General features: G+C 48.6%; 1 protein-coding gene across 1 annotated transcript; it reads left to right on the top strand.

Moving 5' to 3' along the window:
- Nucleotides 1-779: 779 nt before the first annotated feature.
- Nucleotides 780-8,726, top strand: LOC308059130 (uncharacterized protein; the record flags this gene model as incomplete). The annotated part of the gene is made up of 5 exons (XM_080376068.1): nucleotides 780-852; nucleotides 2,109-2,632; nucleotides 3,600-3,722; nucleotides 6,859-6,963; nucleotides 7,062-8,726. The coding sequence occupies 4 exons, from the start codon at nucleotides 780-782 to the stop codon at nucleotides 6,940-6,942; spliced, it is 804 nt and encodes a 267-aa protein (XP_080232194.1). The 3' UTR covers nucleotides 6,943-6,963; nucleotides 7,062-8,726.
- Between the last annotated feature and the right edge of the window lie 2,698 nt (nucleotides 8,727-11,424).

Raw genomic sequence — 11,424 nt, 5'->3', positions numbered from 1 at the left:
CTTACCTCTTCAGCAGTTTGGTGAGGGTTTTTTGTTGGTGTTTATTTTTTGTTTTGCAGTTAGCAGGTCCTTGTCAGAAGGCTCCATATTCACATTCTGGATGAGCTCAACTACACCTGTGCTGATATTGTATGGATTCACTGTAGGATAGAATAAATCTTGTAGTTAAAATGTAATGAATATAAGATATATGACATCCTCATGTGTATTCTTGTAATGCTATCCTGTTATCCTTCTACCTTTGTTGAAACCTCAGCTAACAACCTGTTATCTGTTGTCCTTCTGTTATGTTCAAACTTAGGCTAAAATACCCCAGTGGGGGGAAAGACAACTAAAGCGAGAATTGGTTGAAACTGGTTCTGCAGGTTTGGAAAACAGCAAACTGGGCCAGCTCAGCATTTTCTGGCAAAACGTGAAAGGTACACCTTGAGGAAGAGCTAAGGCCTTCCTCCCAAAGACCACCGCCCACGTCCCGAAGACCCCTGCCTACAACTCTTGGAAGAATTTGCGCAAGCTGATTCCCAGGTCAAAACCAGATTTTTAGTGACTAAATATTCTTTATTGGTGGCACCGGGTGTACGAAGGATCCTTCCACCAATCGTACACACCCGGAGGGGCAGGTTACCTTGTATTTATATAATGAAACAATGAATATTCAATTAATGCATATACATATTCATTACTTGAACCCGCCTACTCTTGCTTCGTATGCTAATTAGCTTATCAGTCTTTTACGCTTGCACAGATTGTTCCAATAATAGTGCGCCGGGGTCTTTAGAATGTGGGCAGTGGTCTGTGGGAGGAAGGCCGTAGGTCTTCCTCATGGTGTACTTTTCACTTTAGGTCTCAAAAGTGATGAGTTGGCAGACTTGTTGAAATCTTTCCCAGTGTTTCTTACATTATCCCTCATAACTCTACTCAAGGACATCCTGTTTTGAAGAGTTCCCGTTATCTCCTTGGTAGAACAGTTTGCTTTGCAGACATTTTGCAATTTCCTCGCCAGAACAGTCTATATAAAATCTTTCAGACATTTTAACCCCTTTGTTGCTACACAATTACAGGCTCATTGATTCACATTAAAATGAATACTGGTTTATGAATACAAACTTGACTATATTATTTAAAGCTTACTCACAACAAAGCACAAAAGACTGATAAGCTAATTAACACACGAAGCGAGAAAAGGCAGGTTTAGGTAATGACTATGAATAGATGTTAATTGAATAGTCATTGTTTTATGGTATAAATATAAAATAGTTAATTTAGACATGCACCTTAGGTGGAAGGATCACACGTGCATCCTGCGCTGCCAATAAAGGATACTTAGTCTATAAGAAATTTTGATTACGTTCTTTAAATCAGGCCCAGGCCGCGGCGGGGCGGGCGGGCTCGCCGGGGCGGCCTGCAGGAGCGGGCTGGAAACTAGGACCATGCGTGGCAATCAGTTAGCTGAGGGGAATGTGCTCGAGCTTGTCTAGACAACAATTAACATGATGAGGCATGTTTGCAGAGCACAGGGGAGTGGGAAACGGATGGCGCCCAGGATGGCTCCAAGGAAAGATAACACCTTGCTGTTAATTGCTGGCAGTTAACCACCAATCAGGGATTGCCTGGTATGCAAGGCTTAGCATCAAGAACCAATCTGTTTAAAACGCGCAGCTTCTGAAAGTGTATAAAACCTCGTGCTTCTGTACAATAAATTGACGTTTGCTTGCATCAAGCTGCGTCCCGTCTCTTCATTCGCCGGGGCGGCCCGGGCTGCGACCCGCGCTCGGCGGGACCCGCTCGGCCAGGGCTGCCGCCTCCCGCCGGGCCGGCCGGGTGCGCGCGGGGCCGGCCGGGAGCGGCAGGCGCGGGCGCGCCGCGGGGCACGCTGGGAAGTGGAGTCTCCCAGCGACAGGGCCCGCTGTGCCGTCACAAACTGTCTCCGGGAAGCTGCCCGTGAGCTTTGGGTGGGGCACGCCGGGCCAGCCAGGTGTCACCCGAGCAGCGGGCAGTGCCGGCTGTCACCCGAGCAGCGGGCAGTACCGGCTGTCACCCGAGCAGCGGGCGGTGCGGGCTCCAACATGGGGAACAGGCACTGCAAGGTGGCACCTGCTCCTGAGAAGGAGGCAAAAGCCGAGCTGCCGGGCCCGGCGGGGCACGGACATGGGCCGCAGCCCGGCGACGAGGCCGAGCCCCGGCCGTTGGAGCCCGGCGACGAACCCCGGCCGTTGGAGCCCGGCGACGAACCCCGGCCGCCGGAGCCCGGCGACGAGCCCCGGCCGCCGGAGCCCGGCGACGAGCCCGAGCCGCCGGAGCCCGGCCACGAGCCCGAGCCGGTAGAACCCGGCGACGAGCCCGAGCCGCCGGAGCCCGGCCACGAGCCCGAGCCGGTGGAAACCGGCGACGAGCCCGAGCCGCCGGAGCCCGGCGACGAGCCCGGGCCGGTGGATCCCGGCCACGAGGCGGGGCCCGGCGATGGGCCGAGCACGTCGCGGCACGGCGATGGGCCGGGCCTCCAGGGCGGCCGCGCAGGCTGGGCGGGCTCTGGCTGCTGGCGCCGCTGGTGGGCGAAGCTAAGGCGGCCCAGGCGCGGGGCGGCCGCGGCGGACGGCAGCGGCAGAGCTGGCTGGCGGCGGGCAAGGAGGAGGTGAGGGGCGGCGGGGGCCGGGGCGGGCGGTGCCGGTTCGGTTTGGCGGTTTTCCCTCCCCCTGGCCTCCCCCACACCCTTTTTGGGGGTTTTTTGGTCTCATTTTACTTAGTTCCCCGCCCTTGGTTTTCTCCCCGGCCGCGGCGGCGGCGGCGTATGTGAAAGTCCTGGCGAGGGGAAAGTGTCCTGGAGCGGTTCAGGCTTCCATTTTGGCGTTCTGCCAATAACGGGTCCTTCTTTCCCCACCTGGAGGCCGAGGCGCGGCCCGGCCCGGCCCGGCGGGGGGCCGGAGGGCGGGCTGCGGGCTGGGGAAACGGGCAGTTGACCGAACTGCCTGGGGCTCGCTTGGCTGGGGGCTTCACCCTGCTGGAGCACAAACGATTCGGCTCGGAAGACCCAGCCGAATTCAAGCGAATGGCTTATCAGACTAGCTTCTCCTGGGGGAAGCAGGTGCGATTGAAAAATCCGTTGTAGGTTGCTTCTCCCCTTAGTTCACAGTGACTGCGCTGCTTGTATTAACGTGGCGTTTGTCTGTGAGGATTGTAATTTTCCTCCTCAAAATCTTTCACAGAGGGGGAGACCTTACTGTCAGGTGTTGATGTTTCACTTGACATTCAGATTTAATTGCCCTTTATTCATTTTTCCTTAATGCTCTTAGTTATAACCCTAAAACCCCCCCACCCCAAGATACTTCTTTTCATCTCCTTGTAGTTGCAGGATGGAGTATCAAGTCGTTTCCCAAACACTCTTAGCTGTATACAAAAGTTGAACACTCATCACATTAGATCTTAACGTTAGCCTTTTCTGGACGTGTTTTGATTTTTCTTTTTCTTCCCCCGGAGCGACAAACTCATTGAAGAGCATTTCTCTTGGTCTTTTTAGCCAGTGGAGTTGGGGCTGGGGGGTTGACATCATTCTCACGGAAGGCATATTCATTTCAGATCATTATTATTATTATTTTTCGCAGCTGAAGGAGTATCAGCAGAAGAAGAGCCCTGGAGCAGCTGCAGGAACTAAGAAAAACCGCAAAACTAAAGACGACGGTCGACCCGAGACTCCCACGGGCGATGACCAGCAGCCTCCAGAGAATGAGAGTGCCTCGGTCTTTGTCGCAGCTCACTTGCTACCTCCTTGCTCTTTGGTTTTCTGAACAGCGTGACTAGCGCCGGGAAATGGTTATGCGGGTGTAATAGATGACTGGCGCAGCTGCCTGTATCGCCAGCACGCGGAGCGTGCCACAATAGTTAGCAGCTACCGCTACTGGACGCTGCACACTAGAGTTCAGGGTACGTGCCAAAGCCGTGTCTGATCGTGCAGTGCTGTCACGCAGCCCTGGGTGTGCCCAGAGCTGCTGCTTTGAGCTGCGTGCTCCTGACCAGCTGGAGGATGCCGGTTTCTTTGGCTACCTTCGATTGACACATTCTCTCTGTCCTTTTCTGAGCCGTTTCCCCTTTTCTTTCACCTCCTTCAGATTCAGAACATTCTGAAGGTGCTGGTGTCACACCTGAACCGCTCCAATGGTGTAGGACAAGGTTTCAAGGACAAGAGTCCAAATACTGATAGCCTGATGAATAGAGACTTGTTAGAACTTGTAGGGCACAAGCCCTGGGAACAAAGGAACAAGCTAACTGCAGACCCCTGAGCCGCTACAGTTGAGGAGGCAACCAGACGGACAGAGAAACAAGTAGCCAGATAAGGGAATGGATGGCGCCGATATGTAATCAAGAAAGCCGCGTAGAAAGAAACTCCCTAACTTTGGAATAGAAATTATTGCTATGTCAAGATAAACTAATAAGTGCCTATTGTTCTAACGGTGTGCCTTAAATATCAACCAATCAGTGTTTTTTATGCTTAAGATTTAATCAGTGTGTAATATGTAGAAGGTAGAAACGTATATAATTGTAAGAAAATCACTAATAAATGGACATTTGCTTGCATCAAGCTGCGTCCCGTCTCTTCATTCGCCGCACAATGGGGTAGCCATACCCTCATTGGACAAGAGGAAGGTGAGGCAGTGCTCGTGTCCCTCGCAGTGACTCGCTCTCCCTACTGCATGCTTCGGGTTCTGTTTACACTGGCCTCGATTTCTTGGGTGGAGCCTTGTCCTGACATAGCCACTGTCAGTTGCTTGAGTTTTGTTGCTGTTTTTATTAACGTGGAGCTAGTTGTTACCGTGCCTTTCCATGGCTCGTAAAGTGCTTGCGCCCTTCTGGTTTGTGTCAAACCGAACGTGTGAGAAAGTGAACCTTGTCAAAACCTCTTCCTCGAGACAGCTGAGCTTTGAGGAGAAGGAGGAATGTGGGGTGAGGCGATAAACTAACTGAACTGCTGAGGACAAGCGCAGTAGGGAGAGCCAGTGTTTTCTTAGTCCGTATTTCTCCCGTTGTGCGTGTCGTTGCTGTATTCCCTAGGGCCTTGTTTCTGAAGGGCATGACTCTGCTGATCTGCAGGCAAGCAGCTGCCCTGAGGAAGCTGTCTAGTTACTCCTGCCAACCCGTTTTACAACGGGCGATGAAACTTGCGCAGGGGATGCACAGTCTGGCAAGTTCCGGTGCTGGGTTTAGATAGGTTTAGGCAGGAAGTCAGATCCTTTGAGTCAAGCATTTGCAGGCTTTAGCGTCTTCGTGTTGCCAGGCTTCTGAAGAGGAAAGGGCAGGAACTATGCCAATAAGCCACAGAAACGTGTTCAGGCACAAACATAAAACCCCAGCCTTTTTAAAAAAATTCTTTTTGGGCAGTTTATTTAAATGTAAGGCTTGATCAAACTGTGATAGAAGCTCAGGGAAGTCAAATTTGGTAGCCCAGAATTGTCTTCCACTGTTGCTGTAGCAAAGCTCTGATTTTCGTTTCACTTGCATCTTTTTGGTAGCTTATTTTCCTACCATTGCTTCAGTTCAGTTGTCATAAAGTAACTCCTATTTACTACATATCCGTGCGTCTTTTATCAATAAACGTAACTATAGTAATCACCGGGGGTACCAGTTAGATGCAGTGAAACCTGCAAGACGGAACGGAGTTCACTCCGATTTGCCTTTGGTATTCCTTTTCTCCTTTTTTTGTGTGATAATACAGCAGCCGTTCTGTCCAGCAGACAGAGTGAAAAGCTGAAAGTCCCTCCAGCTGGAGCTTGTACGTGTAGGTTGCGTACCGGTAGAACCCGAGTGCCGTGACATACTGTTAGCTCTGAGGGTGCTGGGTGTGCCTGTCTAGCACCAGAAAGCATGTATTTTGATTGGAGTTTTGCTCTTGTCACGGGGATTATTTTCAGTGAATGCTCGTAAGCTCAGTTTAAGTTGGATCTCAGAGGAAGAGGCTGGCTTCACACTGGAGGATGAGATGAAGGTGGGTGGTCCGGTGCTGTTGCTGAGCTGGCATTTGGTCTTGCAGTGAAGGCCTACCCGCGTCTGCAGTTTTAGTCCTGTTCTGAAAAAGGACAATTATGTTCCTTCTTGTTTTCCCAGTTTTTTCCCCGCTCTCGTTTTCTTGGCACGGAGAGATACGTTTTGATCTGATTGGCTGTTATGTGGACCGTTGTGCCTGGGGTTTCAGAAATCATTTGAAAACTGATCTTTAATTGCAATATGTCATGACAGATTTCTTTTTCCAGTTGCCGTCTTGTAAAAATCCTGTGTCAGGAGAATGGTGTTCAGAAGCTCACTTGGCGCTAATAGGGCAGAAAAGCTGATTGCTGGCATGAGCTTCTGCTGCCATTGGTGTCTTAATGCGAGGCAGACCCTTCCCGTCTCAGCCACTTCAGCTTTCTTGGCTGTGAAACACAGAAATCTCCTTCCCTCCCTTTTTTTTTTTTTTTTTTTTTTTCTTTTCCGTTGGACATCACCGTGAGTTGGAGCACTTTAGGGTTGCCACATGGATCATAAGTGGCAGGTTACTATCAGGGGAAAGGCTATGCAGAAGTGGAGTGTTAACATTTTGCCATAACTTTTTGATTTTGGTTGGCAGTTGTCAAATCAGGCAGGGAGTCTGGATGCAAAGCAGCAGTTGCAGGTGGCACTGGGGGAGAAGGCAGGCCTGGAAACCCAGGTTGCTCAGGGGTTGTACGAAATGACATTCAGATCTTCATGTCTGTAAAGAAACTTGTGTGGCAGAAGAATGCAGCCTGAGCTTTGCGTTAACACTGGTTTCTTCAGGCTTTATCCCTGAAGCGGTCACTGCCAAATTTATTTAGCCAATACGATTTTCTTTGTGTTTAATTTTGTTTTGAACAGCTCTCGGAGTCCGTTCACCAGCTCCAGGCAGAAAGAGAGCAGTATGTAGAGAAAGTGAAGGTGTGGAGCATTTGGCAGCAGTAGGTGCAGCAGCTCTCTGAACAGGTAACACCAGGGGCAGCATCACAGCTGCTTTAGACAAACACAGGCAGGAGTGACTGCACCATGAACGCTGTTTTAACTTGTATTGTGTGGCCTTGCAGGTCCATGCAATGGCAGACGAGAAGGAGGAGCATGTGGCCTGCGGAGATGATGACGTGGACTCCTGAGTTCGACCAGAAGACCTTTTATTAGGCCTCCAGCACTGGCCATAAAGCTCTCTACAATTCCCCCGTTATTATTTTGAACAGAAACAACATTAGAGGTTAAACTACTTTAAAATCATAGATCTTACACAGTTCGGCATACAGGGAAAAATGGTCGATAAAACTACAATTACCAATAGCAATATTTCTCCGCGTGTTGTGAAGTCCTGCAACCATCTGGTGGTTCCCCAAGTCTTGAAAAGATTCCGCAACCAATCTCCCAATAGTTCCTGCTGTCAGCCCTGTGACATGCCGTTCCGTTTTTGTAACTGACTGTGAATCGACGCGGAATGGCCCGAAGGGTTCATACAACACATTCCTTAGCGCTGTGCCCTGCAGGCTACTGCAGAGGGATGAAGCTGGCTTAATCAGCACTGACAATATACAGCTGTGGGCTGGCTTCAGGGGCGGTGGGTTGGCTGGTGTAGACAAGGTGCAGCTGTGGCTGGTTCTGTGAAGCGGTTGGGCAGCCGAGGAAGAGAGGGGAGGAAGAAGCAGAGAGGGTGAGTGTGCCCTGGATGAGGCGAGACTAGAAGGCAGCAGAGGGACTGCCATGGAGAGTGTGATGGCAGAAGACCTGGTTGCAGCTGGCTCGTTTGGAGAGTGCTGTGACAGGCCACTCTCTGTGGTTCACTTGCCTTCTACAGGTGAGATCACATTCCTCCTTTCTTTCTGTCTCATCCTGGTTTCTTCTCGTGCCCCCTCAAAGTTATGTGACTCTTTGCTGCAGGTGCTCAGCTGCACATTATCGATGTCAAAACAACCCACTGTCTCTGTTCTCTCCAATTCACCCCTGTTTGTGGTTTTTGGTTTTGTTTCTTTGCTGGTTTGGGTTTTTTTTGTAAAAGGTTGCTTTACCATGTGATGGAGTTGTCATCCTTTTTCTTTTGTTTTCTGTCTCATGACTTAATTACCAGTTTTAGCCTTCTTTTATGTGCACGTTTGTACATTTCAGTCGGGTTCACAAAATGTTAAACTTGTTATCGGTGCATTTCCTACAGAGGTCAACATACAGGTTTATGATTATTTATAAGAACATGCAATAAGCTATGGAAGTGTTATGAAAATATTTTTCAGAAACTTCTAATCAAATAAACGAGCATGAGAAATTGTGTTTAACTTGTAAATTCTATATGTAAGCTGTTAAGAAACATTTTCTCTCCTAAAATGAAAAGATAAAACCTACTTAAGAGCTCTTGAAATCTTGCCCTTGGGCGAGTGTTCCGCTGTGCCTCCATTCTAAAGCATGGAAGTGGAAGCTGCGTAGAGCAAAGTTTCACTTTAAATAACTGCTCGACTGTTATTGCCGCTTTTCAAAGAACCTGGAAGCACACAATGAGGACTTGGAACTAAGCAAACAGCTGAATGGACACTTCTAGATTGTTACTGGAATTAAATGTAGAAGTTAACGATAACAGTTTCTCAAAATGTTGTGGTTGCTTTGTGTTGGTGGTTTATATCTAGATAGGTATAGAAAACTATACACAAACAGGGAAATAAAAAAATGCTTAAAAAAATAGGGAAAGATAAGAGTATACAGTATTTATAGCTTAGTCACTTTTTTTTTTTCTTTTTTTAATTGTAGAGAAACTATTACCTGAACATGCAGTACATCCACAACTCTGAATTAATACCGGTTTTGTAGTGTGATATAGTCCTGTATGAACCATAAATCAACTACGTGTTAAATCACTCTTCTCCATCACTGTTGTCACAAACTTTGAGCTTCGTAACAATGCCTAGGTCACAATCCTTCAGCTTAGGGAACTTCACCAGGTGAAAATGCAAACATCTATTTCTAATACAAGTTTGCAGAATGCGGTTTAGCCACAAGACACTTTATGGAGAGATACTACGTTGTATGGTGTATAATCTATGAGAAGTGGGAAAATGGTGTTCCTGACAGAAAACACTTCTCTAGATCGTTACTTTGGACCAGGTTTTGCACCTGCTATACCGCAAGAATCCCCTAAGCAGTGATGTATCTTTGTGGACTTTGAGGTATCCGTGTGATTAGGTTTAAACTTAACACGCAACCTGATTTCAAGTATAACTCTAGGCACAAGTGTGGGAAAGAGCATGCTGTCAGGACACAATCTTTCTCACTTACAAGGTATCAAATGGTATGTTACTCAAGTTAAAGTCTAACTTCTACGACAACTTCATTTTCACCAAAGGAGCTGCAGATAAGTACACAAACTAATGCAGCTCAACTGAAGTTTCACCACTGCAATGGAGTACAGAATACTTTTCCCACTGGCCTTAAAGGTTGTGGTGGTGGTGACAAAGGTGTGACAGAGATTTGACTTTTAACCCAAAACAAATTTTCAGCTGTGTTAAATTCACCTGTATGCAAAGAACACGTTATTCCTTCTGAGGCAACAGCTGAGGATTTGAACCGTCTGTTTTCACCTTGAGCTGTTCCCAATGTAGAGGTTATGAAAAAAAGAAATAATTCAAAAGGTATTCTGTCAATATGCTGATGCAGTTGCGTGTCAAATTCTGGTCACACTGAAATAGAGTTATGTTCTAGCGTTCATATATAGGTAGCACTCCATTACAACTTACGAACAAATTCAGAAGTTCATCTTATCTCACATTTCTTGGAATTCGATTAGGTTGCAGTCTTAGTAAAGTAACTTTTTTTTTCTTTTTTTTTTTCTTTTTTTTTTTTTTTAATGCAACCGGAGACGCTTTACCGTAACAGAGAAGCCCGTATTTACATCTCTGAGCCCGGACACAAACCGCAGCTGCACGTACCACCAGGCTCAGGGCAGAAATCATTCACGCAGTTACATAGCTGTGTACCACTAGACGCATGCAGACACCTATTTGTCACTAGATAACACGTTCATCTCTCCTCCTCTCCTTCACGATTCCTGGCTGTTCTCTCATCTCCTGTTAGGTCAGCCATTCCCTGTTTTCCTCTCCTGTATCTCTCTTCAGACGTTCTCTATCCTCCTCTTTTTTGCTTGTGAATTGCGACAAGGCAAAGGTGGTGTGTAGCTACACAGGTAGCTAAAGGTAGAGTCACAGGATCGGTCGGCACAATTATTTTCTCCAGCCAACGGCTCGCAGTTCACAGCAGTTCCCCGATGAAGCTTTTCAATCGAGGCCACTACACATAGCTCGCAAAAACCAGATAACCACATGCACTGCGTCGGAGTTAGTACCACACAAAGCGATGACTTCCAATAATCACGTGGTGTGAGTGTATAAGGCTCTGCCATCACTCCAAGAAGGGACACAGCAAATGTGCTATGGATCCCCCCTTCCCGCACGGCTTTGCTTAACTCTTTAACAGCCTCGTATTGCACAGGCTGCCACTCTGCAGGTTGATTTGGCTGACAAAATAGCGAACGTGCCCTGGCGCCTCCCAAATGCCCTCGCTTAAGCGCTTCCCGCCTGCATTCCTGCCACCGATCCCGCAGACCCCCTTTCAGCCTCCCCAAAAATACAGCCAGTGCATCAGCGGGAGGAGGAAAAAGGTCTAGCTCCTCTTCCGGATCTATAGGACCTGGGTCAAAAGGTTTATCGGTGTCAATGGAATCATTGTCCGAGTTGTCCTGTTCCCGCGCTCGGTCCTGTGCTGTGAGGGTCGCTGCAATCAGTGACAGGAGCTTTGGGGGCAGAGGAGGTGTGGAGGGAATCGCCATCGTTGACGGTGTGTTGAGAAGAGCCGCGCTGTCGGGGGGATTTACAGCCTCCCCTGGTTTAGCGCCGTTAGTAGAATTAGCCCACACTTGGCGGAAGAGTAGTCAGAATTTGCCACCAAGGCGCTAAACACATGCCTGCCACGGAGTCCCCCTCCACGGCAGCATCACACAACCGCCTGCCGACCGCTTGCCAGGCAGGAATTTGCCAGGTGCCATCAGGCGGAAAGTCCAGCACTTTGTCACGGATCCATTCTAGCAGAGTCACTAGCTGCGGACCCATCACCACGTTCTCTAATAAAGTTTGTGTAAAAGGAGAACATAGCGCATTTCGCATGAAGTTTTCCGTAGTTCCTTAATCATTTCCCAGTGAAATGCCTGATACTGGCCTGGGTGTCTATCTTGTAATATCACGGGAAACGCGTGCGCTCCTTCTTTCATACTTTCCAAGTGCACTCTCCTCCAGCCCTCTGTAATGCGTCTGCCGATAGCATTTTCATCATCGCCGCTGCTTCCCTTATTACCGCTCTGCCGCACCACTCGCTTCCTCCTTACTTTTGACTGTTCCTGTTTTAGCCGCAAAACCGACATGTGCTGCTCCAGTTCCT

The sequence above is a fragment of the Falco punctatus genome, assembly GCF_963210335.1.
Source record: "Falco punctatus genome assembly, chromosome: 2".
In the NCBI taxonomy this organism is placed as follows: domain Eukaryota; kingdom Metazoa; phylum Chordata; class Aves; order Falconiformes; family Falconidae; genus Falco; species Falco punctatus.
This window is presented reverse-complemented; position numbering and strand designations above follow the sequence as displayed.